This window comes from Canis lupus, chromosome 32, assembly GCF_003254725.2.
Source record: "Canis lupus dingo isolate Sandy chromosome 32, ASM325472v2, whole genome shotgun sequence".
Taxonomy (NCBI): domain Eukaryota; kingdom Metazoa; phylum Chordata; class Mammalia; order Carnivora; family Canidae; genus Canis; species Canis lupus.
In genome coordinates, this window is record NC_064274.1 from 12,339,123 (window position 1) to 12,357,213 (window position 18,091).

Genomic DNA, 18,091 nt, shown 5'->3' on the forward strand with positions numbered 1-18,091 from the left:
GGAGGGGGGCGTTAGTGGGGGGTTGGGTACACAGGCATGGAGAAGGGCAAGAAACAGGCTATCATACCTGGAAGCCTCTACAGGGAAGATGAAGCCCCATGACATTTGGCTTTGAAAACAAGGGGGACTCGATTTTTTGAGTTCTTATAACCAGCAGGACTTAAATTTTAAAATTCAGCCGCTTGGTTTTGGGAAAGCCTGGAAGGCAATTAGAAACTGAATCTGTGCCCTTAAAAAGACAGCACCACGAAGAGCCCTCCAGCCCTCTGAAGATACAGCAGAGAAGCAGTTGTTTGAAAAACTCCTGGGGCGTATGGGAGAAAGCTATTTACTCATCTCAGAGCCCATTCTGAAGAGGCAGAGATCCCAGGAAGACTCCTCCAAGAACAAAGAAATTGGAAGGCACCAATTCCCTCTTTTGCCCTTTAGCATAAACATACAGCCTGCCGGAACCAGCATGCTGACATTCGCTATTTAACTTGCTTACATCAAGTCCTGCTCCCATACACTTCAATAAATAAGCCATTTCCAGTCATGCTTGCCTCAGTTCCGTTGACAAGGGTCCCCCTCACCCAGAAAAGCAGTGCAAATCCTGCCAATTCCACTTCTCCTGATGAGCATGTTTTATGAGGCCTTGGTCCAGATGGCAGTAGTGGAATTGTAGCAGGCTCTGTGGAAGTCCACAGCACACCTTGTTAAAATTGCACCTGCCCCATGCCCATACCCAGACCTTATGCAAGTGGCAGCAGGTGCCGTTTCACAAGCAGACCAGCACACACATTTTAAAAACTATGCAGTCAGGCCAGGAACCAAACACTGCCATAACAGGCAAAGAGAGACTCTGCAGTAGACTAAACTGTAAGCAAAAGCAGCCAAGGCACAACAGAAGGGCACATGCAACACACACAGGAGACACTCCCAGAAATGCCAGGATCTAAGGGACAAGAAATAGTGCACTGCAGGGCACTATAGGATCTCTTCTTCATTAAGCCATTACTTTCAAGAGCAGGAAGCATAGCTGACTTTCCTAACACAGAGAAACAGACACAGTTAGACAAAATGAGGAGACAGAGGATTATATTCCAAAAGAAATAACAGGACAAAAATCATAGCAAGGGACCTAAGTGAAATGCAAATAAGTAATATGCTAGACAGAGATTTAAAGTAATGATCATAAAGACACTCACTGTACTTGAAAAAAGAGTGGAGGACATTTGTGAGATCCTTAACAAAGATTACAAAAGAACCAATCAGAGGTGAAGAATACAATAAATGAAATTTAAAATACACAACAGGGAATAAATAGCAGGCTAGAGGAAGCAAAACAACAAATCAATGACCTAGAAGATAGAGTAATGAATTGTAATTAAGCTAAGCAGGTGAGAAAAAAAAAATTATACAAAATGAGAATTTAGAAAACTCTAACTCCATCAAGCATAGCATTAGCATTCTAGAGATCTCAGAAGAATGAGGAAAAAAGGGGTCAGAAAATTTATTTGGAGACATAACAACTGAAAGCTACTAATTTGGGGGAAATAAACAGATATCCAGATCTAGAAGGCACAAAGAGTCCCCTGAAAAATCTACCCTAGGAGGTCCACACCAAGATACATAGTAATTAAAATGGCAAAAGTAATAATAAAGAGAGAATTTTAAAAGCAGAGAGAGAAAAGAAGATAGTTACATACAAGGGAACTCCCCCCCCCCCATAAGGCTTTCAGTAGATGTTTCAGCAGAAACTTTGCAAGCCAGAAGAGAGAAGCATGACATTTTCAAAGTACCAAAAGGGAAAAATATGCAGCCAAGAATACTCTATCCAGCAATGTTAATATTCAGATTAGAAGGAAAGATAAAGAATTAAACAAAAGCTAAAGGATCTCATGACCACTAAACCAGCCCTCCAAGAAAAGATAATTCTGAGTGGAAAGGAAAGACCATGAGTATGAAAAGTGGGAAACACAGAAGCAATAAAATAAGTATATCTGTAAAATCAAAAGACTCACAAAATAAATGGATATAAAATATTACCATGTACCTAAAATGTGGGGCAGAGAGGAGAAAATAGGCTTGAAATTAACTTAATATACACTGCTATATGCAGAAGATGGTATATACAAACCTAATTATAACAAGTCAAAAACCAGTAATATATATGCAAAGAAAAAAGAGAATCAAGTATCTCTCTTTTCTAAAGAAAGCCAATGAACTATGAAAGAAAGCAAGTGAAGGATCAAAGAAAAACTACAAAAATAACCACAAAACAAGTAACAAAATAGCAACAAATACATATCTATCAATAATTACCTTGAATATAAGTGGACTAAATACTCCAATCAAAAGGCATAGGGTGATGGAGTAGATAACAAAGCAAGACCCATCTATATGCTGCCTACAAAAGACTCATTTCAGAACTAAAGATACGTGCAGATTGAAAGTGAGGAGATAGAGAAATATTTATCATGCAAATGGGTGTCAAAAGAAAGCCAGGGTAACAATACTTAGACAAAATAGACTTTATTTTTATTTTTTTTTAAGATTTTATTTGAGAGAGAGAGAACACAAGTGGAGCAGGAGCAGAGGGAAGGGGAGAAGCAGACTCCTGAGCAGGGAGTCAGATGCAGGGCTCAATCCCAGGACCCTGAGATCATGACCTGAGCTGAAATCAAGAATGAGATGCTTAATTGACTCATCTACCCAGGTACCCCCAAATAGACTTTAAAACAAAGACTGTCACAAGAAACAAAGAAGGACACTATATAATCATGAAGGGTACAATCCAACAAGATAACAATTGCACATATTTATGCACCCAACAAAGGAGCAAATACATAAAATGTCCAATAAAAATAAAGGAACTATTTGGTAGTATCAATAATAGTAGGGGACTTTACCACCCTATTCACATCAATGAAAAGATCATCCAGACGGAAAATCAACAAGGAAACAGTGGCTTTGAAGGACACACTGAAACAGATGGATTTAACATATTCAGAATATTCCATCCTAAAATAGCAGAATACATATTCTTCTCATGTGCACATGAAACATTCTCCAGAATACATCACATATTAGACCATAAAACAAATCTCAACAAATTTTAAAAGATTTAAAATTTTGGGGTTTCAGCAAAAATTGTTCTAAGAAGGAAGTTTATAGCAATATAGGCCTACCTCAACACACAAAACATTTCAAACAACCCAACCTTCCACTTAAAGGAGCTAGCAAAAGAACAAAAAATAAGACCAGCAGAGGGAAGGAAATAATAAAGATTAGGGCAGAAATAAATGACAGAGAAACTAAACAAAACAAAACAAAACAAAAAATGCAATAGAACAGATCAATGAAACCAGGAGCTGGTTCTTTGAAAAGATCAACAAAATTGATAAAACTATAACCAGATCCTTCCAAAAATCAGACAACAAACAAAAAGAAATAAAAGGTACCCAAATTATGGATGAAGGAAGAAGTAAAACGTTCACTATTAGGAGATGACATAATACTATAGAAAACCCAAGGACTCCAGCAAACAAACTGAGTTGATAAATTCAGTAAAATTGCAGTATTCAAAAATCAATGTACAGAAACTAGTTGCATTCTCATACACTAATAATGAAGCAACAGAAAATGAAATTAAGAAATCAATCCCATTTACAATTGCACCAAAAAAAGAATAAAATAGCTAGGAACAAACTTACCAAAGAGATGAAAGACTTGTACTCTGAAAGCTATAAAACATTGATAAAAAAAATTCATGATGATGAAAAGAAACAGAACTATGTTCCATGCTCATGGGTTAGAAAAACAGATATTGATAAAATGTCTATACAATCCAAAGCAATCTATAGATTTAATGCAATGCCTACCAAAACACCAACAGTATTTTTCACAGACCTACAACAAACAAACAATTTGTATGAAACCAAAAGACCCCAAGTAGCTAAGGCCATCTCAAAAAACAAAAACCAACCCCCTCCCCCAAAATGGAGGAATCATAATCCAGACTTCAAGTTATATTACAAAGCTGCAGTAATTAAAACAGTATGGTACTGACACAAAAACAGACACAGAGATCAATGGAACAGAATAGAAAGCCCAGAAATAAACCCACAATTATATGGTCAATTAATTTTCAACAGACGAGGCAAGAATATGCAATGGAGAAAAAACAGTCTCTTCAACAAATAGTATTGGGAAAACCGGACAAGTACATGCAAAAGAAAGAAACAGGCCACTTTCTTATAGCATACACAAAAACAAATTCAGAATGAATTGAGGACTTAAACTTGGGCTGAAGTTTAGATCCAGTGTATGAGATGTGTATGAGACCTGAAACCAGAAAAATCCTAGAAGAGAGCATAGGCAGTAATTTCTCTGATGTCGGCCATACTGACATTTTTCTAGATAGGTCTCCTAAGGCAAGGACACCAAAAGCAAAAGTAACTATTGGAACTGTATCGAAATAAAAAGCTTCTGCACAGCAAAGGAAACAATCAACAATCTAATAGACAACCTACTGAATGGGACAAGATATTTGCAGAGGACATATCCAGCAAAGGGTTAGTATCCAAAATATATAAGGAACTTACACAATTCAACAAACAAACCCAAATAATCCAATGAAAAAAACGGACAAAAGACGTGAACAGACATTTTTGCAAAGGCATACAGATGGCAAACAGGCACATGAAAATATGTTCAACATCACTCAACAGGGACATGCAAATCAAAACTACAAAGTGATATCCCCTCACACCTGTCAGAATGGCTAAAACCAGAAACTCAGGAAACAACAATTGTTGGTGAGGATGATGAGAAAAAGGTACCGCTGTGCTCTGCTGGTAGGATTGAAAATAGTGCAGCCACTGTGGAAAACAGTATGGAAATTCCTCAAGAAATTAAAAATAGAACTACCTATGATTAATAATCACGCTACTGAGTATTTACTCAAAGGATACCAAAACAATAATTTGAAGGCATATATGCACCCCTATGCTTACTACAGCATTATTTACAATAGCCAAACTATGGAAGCAAACCAAGTGTCCATCAATAGATGAATGGATAAAAAAAATGTGGTATATACAATATTATTCAACCATAAAAAAGAAAAAAATCTTGCCATTTGCAACAATATGGATGGAGCTAGCCAGTATAATGAAAAAAAAAACAAAAAACAAAAAAAAACAGAAGAACAGGGAAAGCTTCCAAATACATTATACAAGATCAGCAATACCCTGATACCAAAACCAGTCAAAGACATACAATAAAAAAAAGGAAACTACAGACCAGACCAACATCCCTGATAAACATAACACGCATGTGTGCGTGTGCACACACACACACACACACACAGCGACAGGAATATTATGTAGCCATAAAAAAGGATTAAATCTTGCCATCTATGACAACATGGATGGACTTAATGGGTATCATCCTAAACGAAATATATCAGACAAATGCCCTAATGATTTAATTCATGTGTGGAATGTCAGAAATGAATCAAATGAATAAACAAAAAGGACAATCAGACCTGTAACTACAGACAACTGATGACTGCCATATAAGAAGGTGGAGGAATGGGAAAGTGGATGAAAGCGAGTGTGAGATACAGGCTTAAGATGGGATGACTAAATCACTGTAATGAAAGACATTCCACAGGGAATATAATATTATTGTATGGTGACAGATGGCAGCTACACTTGTAGTGAGCATGACATACAGATGCTGAGTCACTATACTAGGCATCTGAAACTAATATAAAATTGTATGTCACGTGTACCCAAAAATTTTTTAAAATTCACCTAAAAACTTCTGTGACTGTAGCAATGATAAACTAAAACCACTTATTGTTTAAAAAAGACGACCAATAACTTAGGAACAAAGAAGTTCAGTGCAAAATTAAGTCCTGTATTGTGTTAGCAGATATCATTGTTAAATAAATCACCCTATTTCTTTTTAGCAGTCCTGGAAACAAACTGTCAGTTGAAGTGAGAAATTTTAAAATTCCAGGCAGCTTCAAAATGATGGATTCAACAATCCCTTAAGTTTCTTCTCAACAAGCAATCATGTAAGTGTACATCAATTTCAGTACATGTTGATAGGGACTTTCCAAATTGTTAGGTAGTTCCACTATTACAGCCCTAAAGGAAAAGAACATGATATAGAAGGGAGAGGGGAAATAGAAATTTGTAAATACTACAAGCTTAAGTTTGGAAAGCGAAGAGCTGGGAAAAAATATGTATATATGGGTGTTGGTATATAGGTGTATTTTTATGTGTGTGTTGTTGTTATATGCATTCACATATGTTATATTCAAGTTGTTATTGAATGCATTCATAAAAGAGGGGGAAAATATGAAACACCAAGGAAAAAAGATAAGATCACCTAACACCACCTTTCAAAATTGCCATGCCAGGGTTTAAGTTAATAGCTAATAAACTTAATAAAAACGCTAATAGCAAGGGAAGAGCTAGACCCCTTTCCCCAATTTTTGTGGGTTTTAAACCATAGAAGGAGAACAAAATAATAAACATTTATATCCCAAACATTTTCCAAAAGGATGACTATTTGAAGACTCTTAGTCACATCATACCCACGTTTTGTATCTTTACCATTCCCTTGAGATGCCTAAATTCAGGCTAAAAAATCTGTCAAAACCACGATATATGTAACATTCTGTGATTTAGGATTAAAGCAAAGAAAGAAAATGTGCACTTGGTTTGGATTTATGAAATGAGAATTTTCAACAGATAACCCTGAGGTAGTTTCATGAATCCCTTAATAAATACAACCATAGATATATAATCCACCCTCACAAATGCTCTATAATATCATTATATGTGTATGAATTAATCTGGCCTTTTCCATTATAGTTGTCTTTTAGTTATCTATAGCTTCTTTCAAAGCCTCCTTTCTTAGTTTAAGAGAATACAGGTATTTCCTTCTAGTCAAAAGATGTAGGAAATAGTAAAATCATAACTACTACTGCTTAGTGCAGAGTGTTAGGTACTCTGCAAAGTGATTTACACATACCATTTAACCCTTGTAACAAAACCAAAATAAGTATGATTTTTATTCCCATTTTCCAAATGTGTAAAATTTTATAAAACCAGTTGGAGATTCAAGGCTAGTAGGTGGTAGAAGTACAAACCAGAGACTGTTTCTAAAACCCATAAAGTTTATTACTAAGACATACTGCCTGTCTGGTCTCTCCATTTTATTGTTTACATGCTTCCAAAACAATGGTTGAGATAACTATAATATAAAAATGGAGTTACCATCAAAACATTAAAATTTTAAAAATACAGCCAATGATAAGAAAAAGGTACTGGGAATTCAGAGTGAATTAGCTATGGCAATTAAGCACAAACTTAAGATCTTAGATTTGTGTAAGTCAGTGCTAACATGGATATACCTAATTCCCGTGTTAGATAAAGCTAAATTTCATCTGGAAGTAACCTTTTTTCTGACATTAAAAATACTCAAAATTTATCACAGGAATCCTTTAATAAAGGGACAGTATATCACAAGCAGTATTATCAATATCCATTGGGCTAAAAACAGGAGATACTCCTCAGAAGGTTATTTATTTTGTTTCTCCTCTAAGAAAACCAGGGAGGAAGAGTAAATTGGATCATTTAATACATAACATTGTAACTGTTAGAACCCAATTAAAAACAGCTGAGGATATGAATCAACTTTTCTCCAAAAAAGATAAATGATAAATAAGCACAAAGTGATGCTTGAGTCTGCCATAGGGAAATGCAACAGTAGTATGTTGATAAATCAAAAAGACAGATAATAACAAGTGTTGGTGAGGATGTGGAGAAATTGGAGCCTGCTACGGTATAAATGTTTATGTCCCTCCAAAATTCTATGTTGAAATCCTGATGCCCAATGTGATGGCATTTGACGGTGGGGCCTTTGGGAAGTGCATAGGTCATGAGGGTGGAGTCCTCATGAATGGAATTAGTGTTCTTACAAAAGAAACTCAGGGATCCCTTGCCCTTTCCCCCATGTGGAGACACAGCAAGAAGGAACCATCTATGAAGCAGGGAGTCCTAACTAGTCATCACACTAAATTTGCTGGCACCTTGATCTTGGACTTCCCAGTCTCCAAAACTGTAAGAAATAAATTTATTGTTTATAAGCTACCCAGTCTGTGGTATTATGTTCTAGCAATACGAAAGAACTAAGGATCCTCATGCATTGTAAAAATGTAACCTGCTTTAGAAACAGCTCCTCAAAAGTTTAAACATAGAGCTACCATATGACCCAGCAATCCCAATCTCAGTTATATACCTAAAAGAAATGAAAACATATGTCCATATGTACAAAAACTTGTGCATGGATATTCATAAGAGCCTAACAATAGAAACTTGAATGTCCATCAACTCATGAATGAATAAAATGTCCTATATCCATATAATGGAATATTATTCAGCAATAAAAGAAAATGATGTACTGATAATGTACATAAGATGATGTACTGATACATGCTATAACACGAACCTTGAAAACTTTATGTTAAGTGAAAGAAACTAGTCATGATGTACACATATGATTCCATTTATATGAAACATCTAGAATTGGCAAACCCATAGAGACAAGTGGTTGCCAAGGGCTGGGGAGCAGGAGAGAGGGTGGTGGGGGGGAAATGGTAAGTGATTGCTAATGGTATGGGATTCATTTCTGGGTGATGAAAACTTTGAAAATTGATTGAAGCTGTCTGAGAAGCATTATCATGGGACCTTGTTAAACTAGAAGCATGGAAACCAAGCATTAATAACTGTCTTCTTCAACCATAACAGAATCTCACTAAGGTAGAATTGCATTATGGGATTATCTATACAGCTAAATTAGGGATAGTTTCAAGGCTGAATAAGCTTATCAATGATTACTATCTAAGCTTTTTGGACTGTGGATCCTTTGAGGATTTGTTGAAAGCTTTGAAGAGGTAGGCATGGTGTTACCCAGAGTAGTCTAAATAGCTTCACAGACATTAGAGGAGGACCCTCCATGATTGTGGTAAAAAAGACATAAACAAGATCACTGCATAATCCCATTTCAATAGAAATATAAGAAGAAGGGAGTGGGAAATGCACAAAAATGACCAAACATTCTCCTCTCCTGGCTTGCAGGATTGACTATTAGTACTTCTTCAATGGAACTCTAGCCTGTCCTTTTAGCTTCCTGAATAAAATTTAAGATGCGCAAGAGTCAAATTGCTCCTGTTTTCTGAGAGCTCCCAAAACAGAACAGATTCCTTACTTTCTTTAAACCTCCCTAAAGTCATCTTACAGAAATCCTATAACAAACTCCACCTGACTCTGAGACACTCCATGGTCTTGTCTTCCAAGGGTTGGGTCTCCCTTGCTGCAACAGTAAGCCTAATTATATCATAAAATATCAGATGCTGTTAAGAGTATATATAAAATTTTATGTATACTGGGACTTTGTGTTCTCATTAAAAAATGTATACATGCATACTATATATGAGATAATTGCATTGATATATGACAGATAATGGCTACACCCCCAAAATGTTTAAAGCTATTATCTCTGAATGCTGGTATGCTTGTTTTTTTTTGTTTTTTTGTTTTTGCTTCTCTGTATTTAATATTTTCCTTCAAAAACAGTCTATAATTTAAGAAGAAAATAGGGGAGAGAAGAAAAACTCTGTTCTAAAAGAATGTACTATGAGGGAAGAACGTCAAAATGGTTAATATTCAAAATGGTTGTCAGTATATAAGGTGTTCAGACTTCAGCGTGTTTGAGTCACTTGGGATGCTTGCCGAAAATGAAAGATTCCTGGGCTTCCTCCTTGGAGTCAGCCTCAGAAGCTACACTTTGGACCCCAGCTGATTCTGACCCATCAGGTCTGAGGAGCAGCCTTGGGAAAAGCAAGTTTTTAGACCAACTAGAACAAAAGGATGTACAGATTAACAGAGGAAGGAGAGGACTTTCTAGGCTGGCAGGACAGCAAGCAGAGCTTTAAAGTACGAAGCTGCATGAGCTGAGGACAGGGAGCATGAGCAGTCTGGTGCACAGTAGCTCTCAGTAAAATGGATTTGACCAATCTAAAGGGACTGAGGGTCCCTTTAAAGAACAGTTGGAAACAGGCAGGTTTGAATTGGTAAAGTGGGTATATAAACTTCACTCAAGCCTCCAACCCACACTGCTGCCATCAATTAGCAATTCACGTTTTTTTCAGTCTATATCTACGTTTTTCAAAAAGCAAGTTTAACTTTTCCTTAAACATTTCCACCAGCAATTTTTTTTGAGCCTATTAAATCTCTTCCATCTTCCTAGGAATTCATCCTCTTATCTTTGCCTATGCTCCCAGTCTCTTGAAAACCTACTCCCAGCCAATAAGGAAACACAGAAAATTAAGTTTAAAAGCCTCCTACTGGAAAAAAAAAAAAAAAAAAAAAAAAAAAAAAAAAAAAAAAGCCTCCTACTGGGCATCAATAGGACTCAGTATATATAAAAAAAAAAAATCCCTATCTTTCAATATCATGTTAACAACTTTAAAAAAAATGATAAGGGATTTTCCAGTGAGTAATCTGATCTTTCACTTCTGTCCAGAAATTTTCAAGTGGAAAAGTTATTTCTACTTTTAACCATATAAAAGGGATTTTTAGAAAATATTATAAGTGGATACTTTGGGGTTTTATCTATAATACAAAGTAAAATAACTTCACAGCTAAAATAGACTTCAAAGAACAAGTTTTTAGTGATAACAATTGTTCTACATCCTGTTTGCCCTAACCCACATACACATGCACACACACTCAAAAAGAAAAATAAATTATATTTGAGCCAGAAAATTCCCCTCAATACTTTATGTTCCTTAAAGCAGGTGATACTAAATGGCTTTTGTGAAATCATTTATGCAATTCAATTAACAGTATTTTTCAATTAAGAGAGAAATACTATTTGATATTAAGTCAGTTTAATGCAAATGGAGTAATAGTATCATGTCCTAATCTTAAGCTTATTGGAGTAGCTAATTTGAGCAATTTAAACATAAATTTCCAAACAAAGGAGGGTCACTGATAAAGTAAACGAAACTCAAAAGGCAAGCAAGAATTTGTTCTACCTAGCGATTATAACACTATTACAATAACACTATCATGCATAAAGCATACTACTGAAAGTGAGGCCACGATATGTATTTGCATTGATACTATCTCAGCAGGAAAGGGAATTTAGAGGTCCACTTTCAGGTGATTTGGGGTAGCCTTCAGAAGACCGACTGTCCAATGAACCAAATGCCATGTCTGATGAGCACTATTACAGACTTAAGATACCTTCAACAACTAGAATGCCTTTTTGGTAGGTTAATGTCAAAAATTCCATTTTAATAATGGCAACTTTATGCAGAAATAATCACATATGCTTTTCCCTCTTTTCATGTCTTTGAGCTAAATACTTCAATTGTGACGGCTGGCAGAGCATGGTGCCTTTAAAACCAAATAGATGTGGCTCAACTCTCCATTCTGCCATCTGCACTGGATAGATTCACATACTTGTTTAGCTTTTGTTTCATTGGGCATAAAATAGAGGTAACATTGACCTCATAGTTCAAGGATTAAGAGATATCCCATGCACCTAGAAGTTAAGAAATACTGGTGGTAGAGTTCCCTAAGGAGTGAAATGTCTTCTGATTAAAGAATAAATCACAGTGAATGGTAAAGGACAGTTAGGAAAAAAATATATATATATAAAATTGCTGTGTGTAATAAAGGAAAAAGAACCTTCAGATTTCACAAAGAGCCAAGAGAGAAGAGGAGAGAGGACCCAAAGATAGAAAAATGTTGGACAAAGAAGAGGACAGCATAGCGAGGCGGAAATGAAGCTGTGACCGGACAAGAGTAGACAATAAGAAGTTGCCTGTGGCTAACCTGGCTCCTAATAAAACACATGTTCTATTTTAAGCCCCCCCCCCACTGTAATGTAAATCTGGCATGTTAGCAACCCTTCCCCCCAACAAAAAGGAAGAAATCAGAGAAAACTAGCTTGTGTAAAGACACGGATGTCTTGGGTAAAATCTTATTAAAAGTTTACTTGGGCGCCTGGGTGGCTCAGTGGGTTAAGCCTCTCCCATCGGCTCAGATGATGATCTCAGGGTCTGGGGATTGAGTCCCACATTAGGCTCCTTGCTCCGACCGGAGCCGGCTTCTCCCTCTGCCCCTCCCCCTGCTTGTGCGCTCGCCCACATGCTTTCTCTCTCAAATAAATCTTAAAAAAAAAAAAAAAAAAAGCCTACTAAATACAACTGCCTGCCTTGTGTGAGGTGTTCTGAAGAACTCAAGGCATGTGGGCCATGTTCCAGATTTGAACTTACATGAGGTGATGAAAAGGGAACAACAGCTTTAAGAGATAAAGACTTGGGGATCCCTGGGTGGCTCCGCGGTTTAGCGCCTGCCTTCTGCCCAGGGCGTGGTCCTAGAGACCCGGAATCCGAGTCCCATTTCATGGAGCCTGCTTCTCCCTCTGCCTATGTCTCTTCCTCTCTGTCTCTCATGAATAAATAAATAAAACCTTTAAAAAAAAGAGAGAGAGAGAGAGAGAGAGATAAAGACTTGAGCAAGCTGAAGAATCAGCAGAAACAGGAAAATGATCTAGTGGTATCTGGAAGGAAATTAAACCCCAGAGATATTGGTGGAGGGAGAGAAGAGTCAGGGTTCACTTTATTTAAATATATTATAGGACCCAGTGATGCCAATAGGCTGGTGGACAGGGGTGAAAGCCAAACTGCTAACATCTGGTTACATGCCACCTCCCTTGGTTAGTACTCAGCAAAAGTCAGCTTTCCTCCTGTATGAGGAATGGATAACATATCAGATACAACTGTTTTCAGGCTTCTTACAAGCATGGGTGGGGGGGAGAGGCAAACTTTAAAAAGTGATATAAAACTAGTATGAAGTTGTTACTTTACCCAAAATAGTCCACCAAAAATGCTGAAACTGCTTGGCAAATGGGGTGAAGGGTGGGAGAGGGGGAGGAGGAGAAGGAGACCTACCTTTAGGAAAAGCAGGTATTTGTCTAAAGCCACTTCCCAGCATGCCTAGGACATCAGTGATTTCCATCATGCCAGATACAGAAATGCTGCGATCTTCAGGAAGGCAATCGAACGGTTTGGCGGGGGGAGTCAGACAGAAGGCTTAGCATGAACAAACATCTCTTTGCTGCAGTTTGAATGCTCGGGTCATTTCCCTTTGGAAACTTTTTTTGCAACAATATGGCCTTTGCAAATAAACGAGGAATTACCGTACTATTTCACGTTAACTGTAAATGGCTAGACATTTATGCTCAGGTATCGGGGGAAACTTTAGCCTTTTCCATTTCCAAAGTATTACACACGCGCGACAGAAAGACAAGGCTAAATGCGTTTCCTTGGAAAACAGGTGCTGCAGGATGAAGGTGCAGCCACTCCCCTGGGAGGGCTCCGGGGGACCCCACAAGGCACCAAGTCCGGGAAAGGGGATAAGGCAGGGCTCATCGCGGAGGTTATCGGTGCACAGGTGCTAGCGTTCGGTCCATTTAGAATGCCCAAACAGAAACGAATGATATCTCCCTCCACTTAAAATAAACCAAGGGGACTGTTTGTCAAACTGCAATTGATCCCCTTCTTATTTCTGAGAAGCAGGAGTAAAAGGGCTGCGGGGAATCGGTCAGAGAGCCTCTCCCAGTCCCACGCGCGTCCCAGGTGCAGTCGGTTCCGCACAGGGTCCGCTTCGATGGTGACTGTGACTTAAGCCCTGAAGCGTCGCAACCGGAGAGGAAATAACTCGATACCCAGTTTGACCAACCCCTGCTGCGCTTCTGGGACGCGGGGCAGGCGTCCTTCTCGGTCAGGTACGTGTTGCAGAGGGTAAGCCCCAGCCCCGCTCCGCAGCCCGCCCCCCGCCGGCAGCCGCGTCCGCTCGCCCCTACCTTTGCCCATGATCCTTGCTCCTCGTCCAGCCCCAGCCGGCAGGTGCCGGGAGGCGCGGCTGTCGCGGCCGCTACATGTAAACACGCTCCACGTGTGCTCGCCCAGCCCGGTCCGCACCACGTCCGTGGCCCCTGAGGACGCGCAGCTCTCTCACGAGCCCTCGGAGGCTGCGATGTTTATTCCACCTGAGCGTGGAGGAAACGTCGCCCGCAGTAGGCGAGCCCCTGAAAGAAGGGCCGAGACAGGGTGGACCTGTAGCGCCCCCTGCCGGCCGGCGAAATAGTCGGCGGCCGGAGCAGCCAGGCGGTTTGCGAAACCCACGCGGCGTCTAAAGGCGCTGCAGTGGCGGCGGGGGGGCGCCTCCCGCCTTCTCACCGGAGGCCCCGCCCCCGGGCCGCGCGCACCCGCCCGCGTAGGCCCCGCCCCCTCGCCGACACAGCGTTCCTGCGGGGGCGCGCGCGTGCACCCTAATCCCCCGCCTTCCGGCTCCGGCGGCGACGCTCGCCCCTCGCAGACGCCGCCGCCGCCGCAGCCGCCTCAGCCGCCGCCGCCGCCGCCGCCGGTGTCAGCTTCCCTCTAGAGACTCCATTTGCTTTCAGGGCAGTGTGGCCGCCGCGCGGCCTGGCGCAGAGCGATGCCCCCGGCCCGCTGACCGGCGTCCCCTGGGCCGGGCGCGCGCGCGCTCGCTCCCTCGCTCGCTCGCTGCGGCGGTGACACCCTGGTCGCCGGCGTCCAGGAGGAACCCGGGCTCCCTCCGCGTGAGCAGAGACGTCCCGCGCTCCGGAGCTCGCCCTGCGGGGACAGGCCCTCGCTAACACGGCTTGTCTCTGAGCTCTTAATTTCAGGAGGTAGGCGATTCAGGTCCCGCTGTCACTCCACGGAATGCCGGAAAGCGGCATTATCTGTCGGATTCTGTCACCACACTGATAGGAGGCGTTGATTTTTTTTTTTTTTTTTTTTTCCTCAGTGTAGTTGCAGGGTAGATCTGAGTAATGTGCCACAGACCCTGATATTGAAAAAAATATTTTTGGTATTTTCCTTTAGGTGTCGGAGGCACCGAGTGCTTACACAGCTCCCCACAGGAACTACTTCTGTTGGCCCATCGAGGATCATCTTTCACCAGGATTATTTTAACATCTTCACTGAGCCTTCCACCTCATACCCTCTACCATGAGTTCTGATCTCTACCAGTGAAGTTTTTAATGCTTTCTTTCATCATGTGACACCACCTCTCGTCCACCTTTTGCCTTTGCAGTTGCCAGATACATTAGGTAGAAGTTTGTGTCATGTTAGAGTATAAAGTTTTCTGCCTGTCCATTTCCACCTTATTTGCGCTGCTCACTTCTGTCCAGCTTGCTTTACCTCGCTTGTCTATGATTTCCATAACCACCCACTTGAATAATCTCTAGCAGTCTTTGCCTGAAAGAGGTAGTATTCCATACAGTGCACACTGCCTGGCAAAGACAAAAGTCGGGAAGAGTTTTTCCGCTGTGTTTTCCTATATGTCATGTCTACAGGTCCTGTCTTAAACTATTTATTCTCTAGCACATGTCCCCCAAATAGTCCCATCAGAGCCTCAGTTCCTCTAGCAAAGAATCTCACCTGTAATGATGGCAAGAAAAATTGAATACACAATAGGACTATTTTAGAGACCTTGCTGGTACAGTTCTTGGTTGCAGTCTTCTTTGAGAGTGCAGTTCAAGGGAAGACCCTAAACTAAGTGAAAAGGAAGAAAGAAAGTAGGTTTAATTAAAACTAGTCCTTGTTGAAAGAACTTTGGAGGCTTTGAAAACAGCAAAGTGAAGGGAGTCACATAGGCCTGGCTTAGAAATTGGACAGTACACCGTCCATCTAGGTCCGGGGTGGAGGGTGGGTGGGGGGAAAGGGAGGGTATCTTAATCCATTTTCTAGTCTTATTGTATTCAGATCTAGTTGTTAATCATCTTGTCTAGTAATTGCTTAAAATAAGACGTAAAATGTTGGGGAAACGTAAGCGTGTGGTGTTGACAATTAAGGACAAGCTTGACATTATCAAGAAACTTGAGGAAGGCATCTCTTTCAAAAAGCTTTCTGTGGTGTATGGAATTGGTGAATCCACAGTTCGTGATATTAAAAAGAACAAAGAAAGAATAATAAACTATGCAAACAGTTCTGATCCTACCAGTGGGGTATCCAAACGTAAATCAATGAAGTCTTCAACATATGAGGAACTGGATAGGGTTATGATAGAGTGGTTTAACCAACAGAAAACAGATGGGATTCCAGTGTCTGGAACAATTTGTGCAAAACAAGCCAAATTCTTTTTTGATGCTCTGGGGATGGAAGGTGATTTTAATGCGTCATCTGGCTGGCTAACTCGATTTAAGCAGCGCCATGGTATTCCAAAGGCTGCTGGTAAAGGGACAAAGTTAAAAGGAGATGAAACTGCTGCCAGTGAATTTTGTGGTAACTTTCAGGAATTTGTTGAGAGAGAGAATCTACAACCAGAGCAAATTTATGGTGCTGATCAAACTGGATTGTTCTGGAAGTGTCTACCATCAAGGACATTAGCTCTTGAAACTGAGCAAAATACTTCTGGTTATAGGTCAAGCAGAGAGAGAATCATTATTATGTGTTGTGCAAATGCCACCGGTTTACACAAACTTAATCTTTGTGTTGTGGGAAAAGCAAAAAAACCCCGTGCATTCAAAGGAGCTGACCTTTCAAACCTTCCTGTCACTTATTTCAGTCAAAAAAGTGCATGGATAGAACATTCTGTTTTCAGACAGTGGTTTGAAAAATACTTTGTGCCACAGGTACAGAAGCATTTGAAGTCTCAGGGGCTTCTAGAAAAAGCAGTGCTGCTTTTGGATTTTCCCCCTGCACATCCAAATGAAGAATTATTGAGTTCAGATGATGGTAGAATAATTGTGAAATATTTGCCACCAAATGTCACAAGTCTAATTCAACCTATGAGTCAGGGAGTTCTAGCCACAGTAAAAAGATACTACCGAGCAGGACTTCTCCAGAAATACATGGGTGAAGGAAATGACCCAAAAATGTTTTGGAAGAACTTGACAGTGTTGGATGCAATTTATGAAGTATCAAGAGCTTGGAACATGGTAAAATCAAATACCATAACCAAAGCATGGAAAAAACTTTTCCCTAGCAATGAAGAGAATTCAGGCATGAACATTGATGAAGGGGCCATTTTAGCAGCTAACTTAGCAACAGTTTTACAGAATACAGAAGACTGTGAACATGTTGACATTGAGAATATTGATCAGTGGTTTGACTCTCGGAGTAATGACTCAAGCTGTCAGGTGCTAACTGACAGTGAAAGTGCTGAGGACCAGGCCAAGCCTGCTGAACAAAAGCACTCCAATAAGACTAGGAAAGCAGAACTGAATCCAGAGAAGCATATTAGCCATAAAGCTGCCCTTGAATGGACCGAGAATTTACTGGATTATTTAGAACAACAAGATGACATGCTTTTGTCTGATAAACTGGTATTACGGAGGCTTCGAACGATAATAAGGAGAAAACAGAAAATCCAAAATAACAAAAGTCATTAATAATACTGTTAACTGTATTTGTATCTTTGTGACTTTATCTGCAGTGGAACTTCATTATCTTGTTTGAAGTGCTGTGGATTTCAAGGCTAAATGCATTTTATAAATGATTTTAGGATTAGACACCATTTTGGATTACTTAAATTACTGCTCTTTAATGTTGATTCTAGTAAGTGAGCATTGCCATGTAACTTGTTTACTGTTTCTAATCTGTAGTATACTAGTTAGATCATAAGGTACCTGAGGCCAGGGATCTTGTGTCTGTTTTGTGCCTGAATTTCATTGTGTGTAATAGAGGACCATGCACACTCTAGGCAATCAATAAATCTTACTTAAATGGAATTTTTATGACTTTCTCTGAACTTCAGTTTCCAAATGAAATATGGTGGGGATAAGTTTCCATTTCCATGATGTTTTCACCTGCTGGAATTTTTAGAACTTACCAAACATTATGCTTGAAGTGTTTCACTGTGAAAGAGAAGTAAAGGAAAATAGTTTCAAGCTTAAACAGGCATTCTATACCAACAGTATTTGGGCAGTCAGCAATTACATTGGCTGTCTCTGAGTTTAGAAGGAAGAAAAAATATATCTCCAAGGA

At 39.8% G+C, this 18,091-nt stretch overlaps 2 protein-coding genes across 2 annotated transcripts in view; one reads left to right on the top strand and one right to left on the bottom strand.

The window, feature by feature from the left end:
* FAM13A (family with sequence similarity 13 member A) overlaps nt 1-14,247 on the bottom strand; it is a 344,934-nt gene extending 330,687 nt beyond the window's left edge. The window contains exon 1 of the mRNA XM_025424952.3: nt 13,942-14,247. The gene's annotated coding sequence lies outside the window, so the exon portion shown is untranslated. The remainder of the gene's footprint in view (nt 1-13,941) is intronic.
* Nucleotides 14,248-14,503: 256 nt separating this feature from the next.
* TIGD2 (tigger transposable element derived 2) lies at nt 14,504-17,835 on the top strand. The gene is made up of 2 exons (XM_025424912.3): nt 14,504-14,790; nt 14,987-17,835. Exon 2 carries the CDS (start codon nt 15,919-15,921, stop codon nt 17,494-17,496), a length of 1,578 nt encoding a protein of 525 aa, XP_025280697.1. The 5' UTR covers nt 14,504-14,790; nt 14,987-15,918; the 3' UTR covers nt 17,497-17,835.
* Nucleotides 17,836-18,091: the final 256 nt, after the last annotated feature.

What these genes read in the sequence shown, in the direction of transcription:
- TIGD2 (XM_025424912.3), top strand. Translation starts at nt 15,919, where the DNA reads ATGTTGGGGAAACGTAAGCGTGTGGTGTTGACAATTAAGGACAAGCTT.